This window comes from Bombina bombina, chromosome 4 (genome assembly GCF_027579735.1).
Source record: "Bombina bombina isolate aBomBom1 chromosome 4, aBomBom1.pri, whole genome shotgun sequence".
Taxonomy (NCBI): domain Eukaryota; kingdom Metazoa; phylum Chordata; class Amphibia; order Anura; family Bombinatoridae; genus Bombina; species Bombina bombina.
In genome coordinates, this window is record NC_069502.1 from 574,986,712 (window position 1) to 575,006,568 (window position 19,857).

General features: G+C 33.3%; 1 protein-coding gene across 1 annotated transcript in view; it reads right to left on the reverse strand.

Moving 5' to 3' along the window:
- The window catches only part of EPHA7 (EPH receptor A7), a 380,959-nt gene that overhangs the window by 239,004 nt on the left and 122,098 nt on the right, over positions 1-19,857 (reverse strand). Inside the window, exons 4-5 of the mRNA XM_053710553.1 lie at positions 10,370-10,525; positions 8,203-8,538 (exon numbers count right to left, since the gene is read on the reverse strand). Of these exons, the coding sequence (XP_053566528.1) occupies positions 8,203-8,538; positions 10,370-10,525 (492 nt within the window). The remainder of the gene's footprint in view (positions 1-8,202; positions 8,539-10,369; positions 10,526-19,857) is intronic.

Below are 19,857 nucleotides of genomic sequence, written 5' to 3' on the forward strand. Positions count from 1 at the left end.
TGGGCTTAAGGATAAGCAATTGAAGCTTTTATTTACGTGACGTTTCGGGGACAGTTCCCCTTCATCAGACCAACAATAAAATGTGACAAGCAAACATTTATACCCTCTAAGACCCTCCCCCAGTGAACAGAAATTGGGCAAAAAACGGTTGTCAAGGCAACCATACACTGTTTACACCAAAATACAAGTTAATTAGTATCAGATACAATGTACCCAATCTATCCCAGAACATCCACCTCAATCTAAGTGAACATATAACATTAAAAAGTACAAATTACAAGACAAAGTCATGGACATAACTTGCTGCTAGCACAGAGGAAAAAGGAAAGAAAAGAGAAAGAAGAAGGGAGAAGTGACATAGCAATGATTAAAGCATAGCAGTAATCTAAATATACATCATGATATAAATATAAATATATATACATGCCAATTTGTAATGTGACCAGAGGAATAGAAGTGCAGCAAATAGGAAATACAACATATTGTGCACTAAATAAATTGGCACTTAATCAATTGGAGAGTGAGACATACTGCATAAAGTAGGATCAAATAACCATGCAGGATGCGATAAACATGCTAATAATATTCGTGGCACTGAGGACAATGAAACAAGGTTACACCTATATCCAGCATTAAGCATAATAAAGCAACATCAGTGTAGATTGCAGATATGCCTATCTCCCCCTAACACATCAATAACCCTGATCACACAGCAGAGTGCTATTACCAAGAACGTACCGTGTATGGTAACAGTCCAAAACAGCAGCACCATGTGTCTAGAGGTGTGGATACAATGCACTAACCAGAGCAACAGTGTGGGAGTGCTGTAAGTAGTCCTGTCACGCCAGCTGCTGTCAGTCAATGAGACAGATGTATCTTATAGGTCAGGGGGGCGCGCCTCTATGTGGTTTGTAATAGAAGAAAAGATATATACTGTTCAATCATTAAACTCCCTAGTGGAACAGTGTCAGTACAACAGGCTGCAATCTATGAGTAAGCGTCTGTAGGGGGCGCAAAACGTGTCAGATCACTGCTTCTGTTCACACCATACCTGACTTGGAGTTACTTTGAACGACCCCATAGACTTAGGATTGGTATTTACTGTATTTCTTATAACTTGTTCCAATAAATTTTGGGCTTGTTTCAGCATCTACTTGTGTATGCAGTGCCTGCTTCTTTGTTCCCCCGAATATACCTTGAGGATTGGTTCTTCTGGCTACGGCACTCTGGGGAAGTAGGTCACACGGCTACGTAGGTTTCACTTCCGGTTGACCGGACAAGGGGGGCTTGTTGTTTGAATGCCGAACCAACTTTTTCACTTATGGGCGCGCCTCTATGTGGTTTGTGATAGAAGAAAAGATATATACTGTTCAACCATTATACTCCCTAGTGGAACAGTGTCAGTACAACAGGCTGCAATCAATGGGAAAGATATACAGTTGCAGTGAATAGTCAATGGGAAAATGTAATACGTAGTCAGGGAGGGGACAAGTCCATCTGTACAAAGTGTCAATGTAAGAACCACCATATAAGGTATAGCCAGCAGATATATGTGAATAATGAGTAGACAGTCAGGCTGTAATGTATGCACATAATGAACACAATGAATAAGTTGCAAACATAATGTACAGTGGAGCCATTTACAGTAATGAGTATGTGAGAGCCAGCATGCAAGAGAAGCACATTGCAAAAGGCGACAGAGGCATAAAATATAGGATGTATTATTAAAGCTGTAGTGTGCATGCTGTACTAAATACCTATAAATATGTGTGTATAAGTATATACAACAAGTCAAAGGCTACAATGAGCGGGGCCCAGAATAAGGCTAGTGGACTCAGTTATAGAGGTATGGGACGCTATGTCCCACTAAGCTCCAATTTGGCCTAATGTTATAATAAATGTATACTTATAAGTACATAGAAAGAGCACTGCTATGAGCTAGCCACTACGATAAAGTTACCCAGCCTGGACAACAGCTAATGATAAACAGCAAAAAACAGGCTTACAGTAACCAAATACCATATGGTGTTCAAACATCCCAGGTAGGGGAGTATGTACCCAACAGATATATGTAAAATAGAATAACATAAAATACAATAAAATGAAATGAAAGGGTCAAACATACTTATAGAAAGCAGTGCCAATCGTTACCCATATTCAGTCCTTTAGGGTGGATGGTATCCAGTTTGTAGATCTATTCTGCTTCCTTCTGTAGTAGGAGTTTGTGCCTGTCACCACCCCTCCTAAGCAGGGGTACATGGTCGATGAGCATGAATCTGAGGTCCTTGAATGTATGTCCCTGTTCCATGAAGTGCCTAGCAACCAGCTGGTCGCTTTTCCCTTTGTCAATTGCCGCCCGTATGGCACTTCTATGGTTAGCCATATGTTTTTTTATATCGTCATCAGTCTTGCCGATGTAGAATAGTCCACAAATACAGTTCAGCATGTATATGACAAACTTCGTGGTGCAGTTAAGATGGTGTTTGATTGCATACCTTTGGTTGTTATGGGGATGTCTAAAGTGGCTGCCCTGCAGCATAGTGTTGCAGGTAGTGCAGCTAGGGCACTTGAAAGAACCAAGTCATGTAGAGACAGTTACACTGTCAGTGCTGTAGCTCCTAATGGGGTCTGTTACCATTAGGATATCCCTCAAGTTCTGCTGTGTGATCAGGGTTATTGATGTGTTAGGGGGAGATAGGCATATCTGCAATCTACACTGATGTTGCTTTATTATGCTTAATGCTGGATATAGGTGTAAACTTATTTCATTGTCCTCAGTGCCACGAATGTTATTAGCATGTTTATCGCATCCTGCATGGTTATTTGATCCTACTTTATGCAGTATGTCTCACTCTCCAATTGATTAAGTGCCAATTTATTTAGTGCACAATATGTTGTATTTTCTATTTGCTGCACTTCTATTCCTCTGGTCACATTACAAATTGGCATGTATATATATTTATATTTATATCATGATGTATATTTAGATTACTGCTATGCTTTTATCATTGCTATGTCATTTCTCCCTTCTTCTTTCTCTTTTCTTTCTTTTTTCTCTAGCAGGAAGTTATGTCCATGACTTTGTCTTGTAATTTGTACTTTCTAATGTTATATGTTCACTTAGATTGAGGTGGATGTTCTGGGATAGATTGGGTACATTGTATCTGATACTAATTAACTTGTATTTTGGTGTGTATGTATTTTGGTGTAAACAGTGTATGGTTGCCTTGACAACTGTTTTTGGTGCAATTTCTGTTCACTGGGGGAGGGTCTTAGAGGGTATAAATGTTTGCTTGTCACATTTTATTGTTGGTCTGGGAGCTGTCCCCGAAAAGCTTCTATTGCTTATCCTTAAGCCCAGCGAGTGCTGTCTTCTATTACCTTTATATATATATCTCCCATGTGTATCTGCACTCACAATTAAATAAAAAGATAATACACAAGTAACTAAATAATACATTCTACAAATTGGCAAATAGTACATTTCAGCATGTGGTAGATGTAATACATTCTTGTAATGTCTGCAGTGTCGATATTGATCAAAAGAGAAGCTGTCCGTGGAGTTATTAATGATTTTTGACAGTTAAAAGTCAAGTAGTGCAGATGAGATTTATAAGTGTTTAGTGACTGTTGATATTAGCCAATGCTAAAAGTACCAGATGTTTCAACAGCAACACTAATTCTGTGAACACGCACTGTCAAACTACAGTGAAAATGACAAGATGCTTCATTATATAGCAATCTTTGTCCCACAGAATTCCATTCATCTTATGTGTTACACACAATAGCAAATAAATTAATCTGCTACAATTATTTAGGGCCAAATGCTATTAAAATGAAACTGGATACAAAGCAACATTCAATGTATTTAACACATTACACAAAAATATATTTCTTAAGGTACTTTATGATTATTTTAAAGAGCACAGAATAATATTTCTAAAAATGAGGATGCTAATTATTTTGGGCTGACATGCTATGGATTATTAATAGTTAGTTAATTTGAGCTTTTATAAATTGTCTTTTACCTCTCCTTCTTTTGTCCTTGCAATCTCAACAAGGCGAGCAGAAGCAGGTCTGTATGTATATCCTTGTCACATACATTGTCACTGGACATATATCATCCTTTCCAGCTCATCCCAGATTAAATTTACTGGGTTTTGGCAATTACATCTCCTACTGTGCATGACCCATTGGCAAATGAAACACAAACTGTCTGACTTTTTTCCCCTCTCTTTTTTATTTTTGTATCACTAAATTTGTAGTTAATAATTGAATAAAACAGTATTTGACTATAATCCAAAGTAATTAAAAACAAAAATACTGACAAATAAAAAGAAATGTTTTTACACTTGTAACTGATGTATCTGAAAAGTTAGATTTTGATTATGTTCTCTCATTTACCCCTATTACTTGGATCAGTTGTTTAAAGATGTTAATGATCCATCTAGATCAATGTCCTAGCTTGTAGATATAATTTACTGCACTGCTAGATTAGTACAGATGTTTATATAGACGGGCATGCTCCATTTCTCTGGCTGGTTTCTCCACACTATGTTTATTGAACTTGTTGGAAATTAAACAGATAAATACAATTATCAAGATTTTCGGTAATGTTCAACTGTAATTAGTAGTTATTTGAATGCTACAGTAAGAGAGTTTTTTTTTGCATAATTTTGATTTATAGAGCTATGTATTCACTAAATTACATAAAATTATACATTTTCTGTAACAAAGCTATCTATTAACTTGAAGGGACAGTCTACACAGAAATTTTAATTGTTTAAAAAGAAAGACAATTCTTTTATTACCTATTCCCCAGTTTACCTCTGTGATTACCTTGTATCTAAGCCCCTGTGGACCGACCGCTTATTTCAGTGTTCTCTCGTAAGCAACTCCATAGCGTGAGCACAATGTTATCTATATGGCACAGATGAACTAACGCCCTCTAGCTGTGAAAACCTGTCAAATGCATTCAGATAAGAGGCAGCCTTCAAGGGCTTGGAAATTAGCATATGAGCCTTCCTAGGTTAATACCAAGATAACAAAGCAAATTTAATGATAAAAGTACGTAAATTGGAAAGTTGTTTAAAATTACATGCCCTATCTGAATTATGAAAGTTTAATTTTGACTAGACTGTTCCTTTAATTGACTTTTCCAAATACAAAGACATTTGTGTACATTTATAAACATCATAAATAAGGTTTTAAGCAATTTTGAATTGAAAAAAAAATAATAATGATAATCTCCATACAAAAGAAATGTTTTAAAATAATGAATGATAATTTGCAAAGCTTCGATATCTCATTGCAGTCCAAGGATGCAGGTCTTGAAAGGTTAAAGGATGCAGCTCTTGAAAGGTTAAAGGGACATTTTACACTAGATTTTTCTTTGCATAAATGTTTTGTAGATGGTCCATTTATATAGCCCATCCAGGAGTGTTTTTTTAAAAATGTATAGTTTTGTTTATTTTTAGATAACATTGAGCTGATTATCATTATCAGACTCCTGGTTGTGTAATGGGTCTTTTCATATGCCTGTCCCTGCTTTCCCAGTCCCTTTCAGTTGGTGTCCCAGCCTAACCTCATCAACAGTACTATATTGTGAACTCCTACATTTTTAAAAGGTTATATACTGGATTTCAGTATCTGTGCATATTCTTCTTTATAGTATTGTCTGTCACATGCAGTTATATGGAAATTGGTGTATACTGTCGCTTTAAAGGGACATTGTACACTAAATGTTTCTTTGCATAAATGTTTTATAAATGACCCATTTATATAGCCCATCTTGGAGTATTTTTGTAAAAAAAATTATAGTTTTGCTTATTTTTAAATAACATTGTACTGATTTCCAGATTCTGAACCAAGCCCTAAAGTTTTAGAAGTATACTGATGTCTACAGACTCTTGTTTGTGCAAGGGACTTTTCATATGTAGTGAAGGAGGAAGTGGGGAGTGTCTACATTTCATGCTTTCCCAGCCTTTTTCAATGGGTGTCCCAGTCTAACCCCATCATCAGTGCTAAACTGGGAGCTACTATTAAGTTTTTAAAAGGTAATATACTGGATGTTTATATCAGTATCAGGGCATATCCTTCTTTATAGTAGTGTCCATTACATGCAGTTATATGGAAATAGGTGTATACTGGTGAGGCACTGCAGTATAAATTTGCAGGTAAAGTAATTACATAGTAACATATTATATTATTTTGTCTCTATCCCAACTTTTAAGGTGAAATTTGAGACTTGTTGTACCATTGACCTATTCATAGACAATCTCTGGTTAACTGCAGTATACAATCCAGGTCCCTAGTCCCACAGGAAGAAGGAAATTCTAAATTACCAGGCAAAACAATGGAAGTGCACTGCAATATTTACTTAATAGGCTTAATGTAAAATTATATTTAAGTTTGTGTTAAATGTCCCATAATTATTTTAACTGTATTGTAAAGTGATGTTTCACACATTTATTATATATCTTTCTAATTGCATACTCCTGGATGTATGAAAAAACATTCTCTACAAATCAAACCAATTATAAGCTGTCTGAAAGAGGAATGCTTGGGTTACTCTCAGTAAGGAGGTAAAACTAATTTAAAGAACAATAATCAAAATCTAATCTCAGCATATTTGCATCCTATTAATATTATTATTATTATTTTTTTTATGAATTTCTATCTAAAGCGCTATAATATAGTCTGTTATGTCAAATAATGTCACACTTATCTTGTAATGCCCTAATAATGTCCTTGAACCGTTTTGTTTTGGTATCATTTAATCTACTTTATGAACCAAATTAGCAACATACTAAATTATACTACATTGTTTTTTAAGCAGTGTTGAAGATTTTTCAAATTAACAAACATAACATAAAAAAAGAAAAAACAAAACACAGAAACAAGAGTTTCAGTATTATGGAAGATATATCTTTGAGGACATCCATTCCGAAAGACATGGCCATTTTAAATAAAAAATAATAATTTAATTTCTAGTAGATGCTAATTAGATTGACCATATTTCTCAGGAAGGCTGAAAACCTTAGCCACAGAGATATTATCTTCCAAAAGGTATTAATACAAGTCTTTTATGTTGTGGTGTCAATTTTTAAAACTCCCAACATATTTTTTTGGTCTCTTTTATGTAAGAAAATGTAGCTGCCCCCTCTAACAGCAAAGATTTTAAACTGTAGGAGCACTTTCTCTGCACATTAAAGGAATATTATTGTAAAAATTAAAATGCAGGTACAAGCATTTCATTTTGAGTAGAAGCTTATCTTAGTAAATGCTTCTGGAAAAAGCTAGCACTGTTTTGCTTATACCTTTTACTGTACGTAAGCGCACTTGCATTGACAGAGAGTCATCAGAGATTTGCATCATCGCCAACATGCATCACTGGCAGCTCTTAGAGCAAGTGCAAACAGTCAGAGTGGGTGCGAGTGGCATTCAGACGGATACTTTGTGCCCTATGGACATTAAAGCTATCACTGAAACTGAATACATTTTTGCTAATACAAGCATAGTGCAGAAATTAGTAAAATGATTGTAATCAAAAGCGAAATGCACTGAAGTGCATTTCACTTTTGACAAAAACATCCATTAATCATTCTGGAGAAAAAACTAAAAATATGTAATCATGTTGGTTAATTAATCATCTGTTTTCATTTACTTTTCTCTTACAAAATTTTTTAACATAAATACACATCAACTTAATAAATTATTCAAACATACTAAAGCCCAAACCTTTGTTAAATTGCATAGATATTGTTTTCTAAGCCCTCATTATGCTTTTATAGTTTGTTTTCTTTTTTTTTAAAGCAAGGGGCAGATATACAAATCAAAACTGTATTCTTACAAATTAAACAGAACCACGAGGAAGACATGAAAATTGACTTGATGGCCATATGTCATTCTTCAAGTACCATGCAACTATGCAAACCATTTTATTCCCCTGGCTACTTGTTCACAAGTTATGTTTCCCCAGCAATAAGCAATTTTTTTTATTTTTTCATATAGGCTGGAATGTTTAGACTCAATATTACCAGTATTAAAAACAAAACAATCAGTGCAAAGAATGGACTTACAAAATCACATATGGACACATACACACATAACCAGACATATGCAAACAAGACACATGGGTATGCACACACAAACACATGCATACACTAAACATAAAACTATTGAAACAGTACAAAAACATACCTGCTTGTCCCGTTGTGACACTAACAGCGGCAAAAAGCCTCTGGGAACGACTCATATCTGTAACCCCATTCACAGCTTCTACTTCAAAAGTGTAGTTAGCATGAGCCAGAAGATCCAAAATAGTAATATATGTATCTAATAATCCACTTTGCTGTGGCACATATCCAACGTTATTCCCACAGGGAACACATTCCCCCTGTTCCCAGCTACATCTTTTGCACACGACCCGATATGTAACGTCATTCCTTCCACCATTATCTGCTGGCGGACTCCATTCCAAGCTTACCGTTGTCTGATTAATATTATAGATCAGGTTCTGCGGTGCTGATGGAGGTCCTTAAAAACACAAAATGTGGAATCAAATGTAAATATTATCCATTCTATTTTAAATTATTAAGGTTACATTGTGCAGCCTTTTTGAGAACCAAGTACTCATCCATCATATTGTATTGTTTAATTTAGTTATAATTTTGAAACAAATTGCAATTTTGTTTTTGTTTATGTACAATGACTATACATATATACAAATGTATATAAATAACTTTTTATATACATCTGCTCACTTTCACAAGGAAATAACTTTATTTTATTTATATAATAATTGCATTTTGTTTAAAATATTTTGAGAAAGGAAAACATACAGTGCACATTCTTTTTTCTTAGCGATACTGCGCCATACTAATCCATTTGCAAAGTTATCTGATGTACACACAGACATTTATGACAAAAATTATAGAAAGAGGGGAAAAAAATAATGTTCTCTATTCCAAATTGCAGAAATATGTTTAAGGAGATAAGATTCCACCCACATTGTAGCAATTTTTTTTTAAATATATCTATTCCTATAATAAATTTTGATTTACTAATGTTAATGCATTTTGTTGCAGCAAGTTCTTATTTTTCTTATAAATAATAACATTTACAAATATTTTTCACCAAAGACCAAATAATCCCAAATTTGCATATTAAATTACAGTGTGGTATAGAGTTATGGACAACGAGTGTATACATAACCGTAGTATATTTCCCAGTTTTCATTTCCATTTCTGAATATTAAATATTTGCAATTTTTTTTAAAAGAAAAAGATTAAAAGTAACATTAATTGGTGTATGCTTAAAATCGATTTAATGAAAAATGTCTAATGTCATTCATCTAAGATAGTTAAAAGTTTAACAATTATCTTACACAGCTTGCTGCTCTGCATTAACATAACTTTATTTTTGTGTATTAAGTACCAAAAGGTAAAGTCGAGATCAAATGAAGATTCTTACGGCTGAAAAATATGCATGATATAAAATTAATGATATTTCTAGAATTTTTTTAAAGATTTTAAAAATATATATATATATATTTTAAGTAATTCTTTCTTAAAATTTAAAAAAAAAATAAAGTTATTATATTCGAAAATACAAATGCACTTTGAATTTTTTTTATTTTTATAAATGTAATCACCTATCTTATAGGAGTAATATTTGTATCCACTCATTGAAAGATATATCATATATTTGGCTTGCACATTATTATCAATTTTCTATTTGAATAGCTTGTTTCTAAATAAAAATGGTTTCTAAAAAAAATAATTGCAGATAATAAAATCTTATGAGACCACTAATAAAAAAATAATTTAATATACTTTTTTTTTTACACATAACCTTTTGCTCACATATTTTGTACAACATTTTTTGTTCCAGACAACTGGGTATCTGGTGCACAATAAATTATTGCTTATTAAAGGGACAGTAAAGGTTGCAGAATTATTTAACATGATGATAGCTCTTTGTTTAATTTTTATTTTATAAAAGCCAAATTTTTTACCTAAAAGTATACTTACCTTCAACACGAAGCTGACCTCCTCTGCTAGGCTCTGTGGTGCCATTGAACTGCATGTAGCATGCTCCTTCTCTAGGTAAATCAGCTTTACCCCAGCAGCATCATGCTACCTATAGTTCAATGGCACCATAGAGCTCTCTGTGATTTGAGTGGAGGTTGTGATGGACAATTTGAAAAAGAAAAGAAAATAGCTTCACACTGGAGGGAAGTATACTTTAGGGTGACAAATTAGGCTATTAAAAAAATAAAAATCAACAAAGTGTTATTGTCATGTTACATAATTTTGCACATAGTGTCCCTTTAAGCTGCTTGATATTCTTTAAATGGTGAACTCACTTGTGCATGCAATATATGGTGGGTCAGAGAAAGCTCTATAATAGCCATCTTCACAGTCACAACGGGATGAACCTTCTCTGTCTGAGAAGCTGTGTGCAGGGCATCTAGAGCACTGTAAATCTTGAGATGATGATTTATAGAAACCTCGACCACATGCTAGGAAGAAAATAAAGACAAGATCAGACAAATCAAGAAGCATAATTAATCACTGGTAAGTTGCTATTATTGTTAATACTATTTATTTAATAAAAAACCCAGCATACCCCATAGTTGTGAACAAGAAGGTACACTGAAAGGGTAAAAAAGGTTATAAATAATAACACGTTTACATTTATCATTATTATTATTATTATGATCATCATCTCCATAATGTATTTGTACCTCATTATTATGCACTGAATTATTGTTATACATAACAATCAAAAAAAGGGTTTCCCATATTTTCTATTGAGAGGTCAAAGTGAATTATTATTTATTTTTTGCAGTCTGGCCAAGTCCTTTTTATACTATTAATTGAACTCAATACTAAACAGCTCTATAGAAAAAAATGTACATATTTATATAGGAGCAGAATTAGACATTTATTCTACATAAAGATAACCCAGACCAATCAGTTCTAGTTAAAAAGAGTTCCAGAGAAGAGTAAACAATTTGGGTTGCAAATAAAACTATATAGATCAGTAGAAGGGGAGGAAAGCATGTCTGCATGATATGTTTGGTAAGCCCTTAATAAATTGGGTCAATTTGCCCATTTCTTCAAAAAACATTTAACATTTTTTTGTGCATTCATTGCCAACACATCTTAACTATTTAGGCTAAGAATTAAAACCAACAAAAGATAATCTAATTGAAGCATATTTTCAGTACTGTAAGCAGTTATACATTAAGCAGGGCTATAACAGAGATATATAACAATGTGCAAACAGCTTTGAATGTTACAGTTCAACAGAGGGAAGTCACATTATCACTATGGCAGCAAGCCAAAAAAGTGCACAATAGGTATAAAACTCCTGAACGTTTTATCCTTTTTATTGATGTTCCTTTGTGTTAGAAAATCTATTGTCAAAGTAGTAGTAAAGAGAGTAGGTGGTGAGTCATGCAAAAAGTATTTTGTGAGGCTGAAACAATAACCGCAAAGCCATTTAGCTTTTATTATATTTTTGATTAAGATGTTAACAACATGCACATTACATTGCATTCTCTAGAGAACTCATATGCATGTTTCATTATAATATAAGAAAACAACAAGGATGATGGAATGAATATATTTCCCTTAAAAGGATTTATATCTACAATATGCCTTTGCAGAGGACATGGTAGGATTTATTCAGTATGTTGCGGTTGTTTAAAAACACATTATTCTACTTTTATAAATATTTTGTCACCAAAACTGGTAGAATGTAGCGATCAAAGAAATTGTCCTACTGCAGTGAACTATGGGGAAGTAAACATTAAGAAACAAATGAGAAGCTATATTACAAAACAAGGAATTTTAGGCAAGATGCTGGGATGCTCTAAGGTGACAACGTCCTAGCTAAGAGTAACACACATTGCTAGGGCTGAGAGTGAAAGTATAACAAGGTGCTCATGAAATTGTTCTTTCGTTATATCATTCTACATTTTAAACTACCTATTGCCATGAAAAGGGCATTTGTATGGGCATTGCCCTTAACCCCTTAATGACAACTGACGTACCAGGTACGTCATGCATTAACAAGCAGTTAATGACAATGGACGTACCTGGTACGTCAGTTGTCTAAGAGAGTGCTGGAAGCGATCGCAATCGCTTCCAGCAGCTCTCAGGGTATTGCAGTGATGCCTCCATATGGAGGCATCCTGCAATACCTTTTTAGAAGACTCCGATGCAGAGAGGGCCACTCTGTGGCCCTCTCTGCACCGGTAGCGATGGTGCCGGTTCGTTGGTGGGTGGGAGCGCAACAGGGAGGCGGGTGGGCGGCCCATCGCTACCCGGCATCCGGTTCCTAGAAGTGCAATGTGCACACCGGGTGCCGGGAGCGTGTGGGGGGCGCGCGTGCGTGTGCGCGCGCATTAGCTGGCCACTGACACCAATGAGGAGGGAAGAGGGGGGGAAAAAGATTTTTTTTTAAAATAATATAAAAGGATCTGGGAGGGGGAGGGGTATTGTGGGGGGCTGCTACACTACAGAAAACCCCCCAAAAAAGCAAAAGAGCAAAAAATACTTTTGTTTTTGGGCAAATTGGGTACTGGCAGACAGCTGCCAGTACCCAAGATGGCCGCAATTAGATTGGGGAGAGGGTTAGAGAGCTGGGGGGGGGATCATGGAGGTTGGGGCTAAGGCAGGAGTCCATCACAGCTAAAATATTTTTTTTTTTTTATAAAAAACAAAAAACAAAACTCCTTTTATTTAGTACTGGCAGATATAAAATATATACATGTCAAGGGATATTCAGGTATTCCTGACAGATATCAGGGTTCCAATGTAACTAGCGCTAATTTTGAAAAAAAGTGGTTTGGAAATAGCGAAGTGCTACTTGTATTTATGGCCCTATAACTTGCAAAAAAAGCTAAGAACATGTAAACATTGGGTATTTCTAAACTCAGGACAAAATTTAAAAACTATTTAGCATGGGTGTTTTTTGGTGATTGTAGATGTGTAACAGATTTTGGGGGTCAAAGTTAGAAAAAGTGTGTTTTTTTCCATTTTTTTCTCATATTTTATTATTTTTTTTGTAGTAAATTATAAGACATGATGAAAATAATGGTATCTTTAGAAATTCCATTTAATGGCGAGAAAAACGGTATATAATATGTGTGGGTACAGTAAATGAGTAAGAGGAAAATTACAGCTAAACACAAACACCGCAGAAATGTAAAAATAGCCATTGTCATTAAGGGTAAGAAAATTGAAAAATGGTCCGGTCATTAAGGGGTTAAAGGGCATTTAGCTCTTTTTCACTAACCTTCAAAGGGCATGTAGCTCTTTTTCCAAGTGCCCAAAAAAAAAAAAAGTTAAAAAATAAAAAAAATTAAAAAATTTAAAGGGACATTATACCCCCCAAAAAAATTCATGAATCATATAGAGTGTAACATTTTAAAAACATTTCAATTTAATTCTGTTTTCAAATTTACATTGTTATTTTGTATCCTTTGTTGAAAAGCAGTTAGGAAGGGGTACAAGCATGCACGTGACTGGAGATACATTTGCCAGAACACTAGGTGGCAGCAGTATTTCCTGTCATGTCCTGCTCCAGAAATGTGCACGCTATCTATCTAGATATATGTTCACTAAAGAATACCAGGAAAACAAAGTAAATTGAAAACCTTTTTTTAAAAATTGTATGTACTGTCTAATTCATGAAAGAAAAAAAGTTTGGGTTTCATGTCCCTTTAAGTCCATAACTTCCATTTATTTATGCACAGATACATTTGCAAAGAAATTGTTAAAATGCTAGTCAATTTATAGCAATCTATAAAATAAATATAATGATTTAGTCATTTAAAGCAATCAAAACTAAAAATGTTTTGTTATCAGACTTTAAGAATGTTGCAAGGAAAAATATATTAGTGTACAAGTAAAACCTCATTGAAAAAAAAAGTGTATACATATTTTATAATAAAAGATTTATAATCATACTTGGTATCTTCTACCCCCCCATTAATTTCTTCTTTTGGCTGGGCTGTGACATAGAGAGCAGTCCCACCCATTCTCATCCTAGTGGGCCGGCATAACATTGTAATAGAAGCATTACTATAGGCACAGATTTAACCCTTTCAAATAAATATTTTTTTTAATGACAAAGATTGATTCGCTAAAGTTTACCATCACTTTAAACAGAATAAATTGGCTTTACTCACATTCACAAATTGTAATTATTTGCACAAGTTCTTTAGTGATTGGCAATGTACATATAAAATAACACATTTGAATGAAAGCAATACATCATTAATAACTATAAACTCAGATCTATGAATACGGCCAATGGCCGAAACGCGTAAGATCATGCTAATGCTCTTACTATGCTGAGGTCTTCACCATGCTTTTAATGGATTATTGAATAAAGAATAACTTTTAAACCTTTTTGGGAGCCAATATCCGAACTATTTTTTGTATAAACTAAAATATAACACAAAATTAAATTAAAGGGACACTAAACACATTGAGATTATAATATAAAATTACTAGCTTTACAAAGTAAAACAACTTTGCATTGTTTATATTCCAGCCCTGAAAACTGAAAGAGAATACAGCAAAATTTTCAAGCCTGACCTTACCACATATCTGTCCCAAATGTGCATTGTGTGATCTTATCATTTCTGCTAAAGTCAAACAATGGAGATTTTATTAATACAATGGCAGTGACAAGCCTTATCATCTCCAAACTCAGGGCCAGACTGACTTTTTAAAATAAGGAAATAGGTGGGTGGAATTTGAAAATTGAAAAACAATTGCAGCAAACAATGTGTTAATCTGACCTAATAATGTTCCTACTGTCTTTTTATTATGCATTTCTTGATTATGTAATTTTGTTGTATTTAATGTTCCTTTTAAACCAGCAGCCCAATCCAATCTAAAATCATCCAATTAGTATATCATCTGAATTTCCTACTGCCAAAAAAACTTGACTATGACTTTATGAGATCCAGAATAACTTTTCTGCACTATTTTCAGTAAAATAGACAAAATCAATTGTCAATAATCTAGGGACAAAACATCATGTCCTTATAATTCAATACCTGGTTTAATTTGAATCAGTGCTTAAATGCATTGCTCATTTCAACCATATAAGAGGACTTGCATAATGGTATACTGATCTGTACATGTGTAAAAAATATATATATTTACTATATAACATGGTAATTAAAAAGCCTGACATTAAACTGCAAACAATGTGCACTCATGCCAGAGTTTGTTTTAATTCAAACATGAAAAAACAGGGAATACCCTGGTTACAGTTCTTTCTTAAAACATATAATAATACCAGTTTTTTATCATAATAATACCTCAAAAACAATATTCAGCACAGCCTCATATTGCAAAATATTATGTGCTAGCCTCTTGGTTGACAAGGCATTGCCCATTGCCCGCTTACAATAATAATACCAGATATTCCATATGCAGCAATGTTTGCTTTGAACACAGTTCTTAATTTGCTATCAAGTCATTTAATTGTTTTTATTTTTCAAATATTAAAAGCAAATACAACAAACTGGTTTTACAAACAATAATTTTCAAAGAAAATAGAAAACTTATCTTTGATTATATATGAATTATTTTACTATAAAATATGTTAATTTATAACTTAATCAGTATTGTCTATAGTGTTGTTTGAGATGAGCATGTACATAGTTCTTTATTTTGATTGTTTTGAGGGTTTATTTGGGCATAGTTCTATCTTCCCAAAACTCTGATTTTTATTTTGAACATGGTTATATACTTTCTATAAAATAATTTCTACATTAGACATGATTCAGTGTTACCTATTTCATAATTGCACATTTGATCCACATAAAGTGATCTGTAATTTGTATGTATTTCCTAATTTAGGATTTGAATATATTTTTGTCTTCCTTGTGGAACAATTTCAATTTTGCTAACAGTTCTCCCTAATGAACAATTTTGATGTTGAACAAAGATCCATAAATTCTATGGAGTAAATGCAATTTGAATATCTTTCAATATTCGCCATGGGATAATTTTAATAGGAACACGTTTCACTGTTACAAATGAAGTCGTTTTAAGTTATACACACTTCACTATTCCATATAAAGTCATTTTAATTTTGAGCTCAGCTCATTTGTCACTATGAAGTATTTGTGATTAGAGAATATTTTAAAATCTTGAGAAATAGACAATAGACAATGCTGTAGCAGATTTTCTGGTGGGTTGTTCAAACCCAATTGGTTGCCTCTTTTAGCTCCCTAGTGCCATTCAGTCACAACCAGGAATATCAGAAATTTCAGACAAATTATCTCTGTACAGCCAACCCAGATGTACATGCAGATCTATGTAGGCACAGTGACCAGGGTTTAATATCTGGCTGCATCCATAATCCTTAGTTTGGCAAAATATTTAAGGATTATACAAATAAAAATGATGAAACATAAGTGTTCAACTTAGAACATTAAATCATTTAAAATTAATATTCATAGTTTGTGGCTAACAAAAAATGTCCTTATCCATTCTGACTTATACATTTAACAAGGGTCCCATGTGCCATTTGTCTTTATTCTAATAAGAAGATAATTTTTATTGTAATAATTTTATATACTGGTAGTTAGATTATAGATACTACTAAGGTTATTATAAAGGACTGAAGGTCAAAATGAAATGCCATTGCCCTCTGAATACAGAAATTTACAACCTCACAATGTCTTGTTGCAGCTCTGTTTTGCTTTTAAATTAACCCAGTGATTCACTTCTGCCGAACACTACATTGGAGAATCTCCCAAGCCCCTACACACTTGGCCACCATTCAAATTAACTAACAGTACAACAGATTTTATGCCATACTAGAGCATCTAAATTATGTCCTGTCCATGGTGTTAAATAATAAAAAGTACACTATAAGAATTTAAACTGAGATAGTTATTCATGGTGTCCTCAATTGATCCCTTGATGCTTGAGTAAAGTATTGTGGGTTAAAATTAAATGTCATGTTAATTTTAGTAGTCTGGTTAACATTATAATCACATATAACTATTGTTAAGCACTGTGGTATAGATTTATTAATTGTCATTTATTTTATTTTTGTAATACTCTTTTTGTTCTTGTTCCTTAATATTTTACTGGTACTGATGGATTTTATTGAAATACAAATATGAAGCAGGGTTAATGATTAGTTATTATTTGTTTAAACAATTATAACTGTTTTTGCTTTAGCTAACGGTCTGGATTAGGTGATTACGCAACAGATTGGAGCAGCCTGTAATATCACACAGAATCCCTAAGCCAATAAGAACAGAAATACGGAAGATTGATACTTTCTGAACTTGCACCTGTAGCAGCCACAACAAACCACAGTTCATTAACATAAGAACTGAGCATTATCATAAAAAACTCTTTAACTATTAACTACTGAGACAAAGACATACAAAGAGACAAAAAGTGTTGTATAAAATGGACCAAAGTAGGATTTCAACAGGCCAAGGCTATGAAATAAATTTAAACATCCTTCATAAAGATGGAAAAATTGCTGATCCCACCCATGTAATTTATAATGGCTGCATCATAAATGTATATACAAATTGTTCAAAGGGACATTATACCCAAAATTCTATTTGTCATAAAAAAAAGTTTCACTTTGCATTAAAAAAACTTTCACTTGTCTACTTTTTCTGTAATTTAACTTAAAGATTCCAGCATTTCTACTACTCTTAAAAAAAGATGGCATGCATTCCATGGAATACAGAACCTTGACCCTAAAACATGCTGCACAGTAATTGGATTATATGTGCAGGAGCTTGTTTATATTAATTTCTAAATGGGCACAGCAAAGACAATAACATGAACAACATTTTAGTTTTTTTTTTCTAGGGGCATGACTCAGAGCTTTGCAAATAATGCATATTTTTTTAACAAAACAATGATTTGAAATTATTTTCAAATATATATTTTGTATGCAAATCTCTTGCAACTAAGTAAATACTAATTTATGATGCATACATAACAAATATATCATTAAACTCAGGGTTTTTTTATCATTAGGAGTTATGTATATTTTGGAAAGACGAAATATGAAAACCTCACAAAAATCATGCACTATATTTCACATGGGAATACTAAAGAATTGGATTGGACCCACCCAGGGTTAGAAAGTAAAACTGGTATATATTTTAATTGCAAGTAGGATTGTAAACCTTTCATATACCCTCTCAGTGTCAGAAAATATGACACAACATAAATATTGAGACAAACAAATATATATCCATTAATTAAAAGGATAATCAAGTAATATTTGTAATATTATAATAAAATAAAAATGGCAAGTAAGCAGTAGCGTCATTTTGAAATTACATTATATTTCCTACAAACGAACATACAGTATTGTATGTTTTTGCAACTTTAAATAGAAAACATTGCTTAATATTTTACTTGCAGAATAAATTTACATATCTTTGCAAGCTTTTATACCTACAGAAGGTCTTATATGTTAAGGGAGACTTCATGATATACTGAAATACAGATAATAGTAATTTATATTAACAATGTACTCACGCACCAGTTTTCTTAATTACACACTTCATAAATTAGTGCACTGTAGTATTATGAGAAGCCAGAGTGTTCTTCCCAGCACACTCTGGATTTTACTTCCCCAATTGCTACCAATTAGAAAATGGGTGATTTTATTTTTTTATTATTACCATTTTATATATCTATCTGTGTGAGAGCTGGCAATCAGTCTCAAAGGAAGACAAACAGACTGATAGATATGTAAATAGATACTGTACATAGACAGACGGATAGACAGACAGAAATAGGTGCAGACAAACAGACAGAGAGAAATATACTGTAGATAGATAGAAAGAAATATGATAGAACAAAATATAGATAGATAGGTAGATAGATGATAGATGGATAGATAGATAGATAGATAGATAGATAGATAGATAGATAGATAGTACTTCCCAGATATAGACTATTGCATTTCATTTGCAACATCACAGACAGAGTTTGGTGACATTTTCATCACAGGAGCAAAGTAGTGATTTCACTCTTCATAATAATAGATATAGTATCTTATTGAAAATCTTACATGATTAATGGCATTACATAATTTAGTAAAAATTACATCAGTGACAAAATTTATAATGTAACATATGTCATCCTGAATTTCATCTCAAATAACATCATAAATTGAATCAAGTGACAATATTGAATAAAAAAAATACTATACTGACACCTCACATCATCTCCAATGACTCATATTTCACTGAAACAGCACTGTATATGCTAGAACTGATGCTGCACTGTAACATGTCTATACTGCATGTGTAAATCATCATGAGGTATACTATGCCACACCTGTTTTACCAAAATTACTGTATAAAAAACTTCTAATAATATTGTACATTGTGCAAACACTGCTGCCATATAGTGTTTAAAAGCATTCTTCATATATAGTTCCCCAGACATGTGCACGCTACCTACCTAGGTATTCACTTCAATAAATCATACCATGAGAATGAGGTTAATGTGATTATAGAATTTAAATTATTTTATTTTTTAAATGTGTGAAGCTACTTATGCAGCTTTTTAGGCTATGTGGAGAAGGTTCTCATGAGTGAGCCTTCAACCACATATTTAAGAAGCAGAAACTGTTTTGTTTTTTTTGCCTCTCCCCCATCTCAGAGGTGTTGAGTTCAATGACCCCGATACTTGCTCATTCTGGGTGATTAAAATGCCCTGCTCTTGAGCAATTTGTTGCACAGGAGCAGGGGGTGTAATTGCCCAATAGACCTCTTGTACAGTGTTAAATTTCAACATGCAATGCAGCACTGCAAGTGGT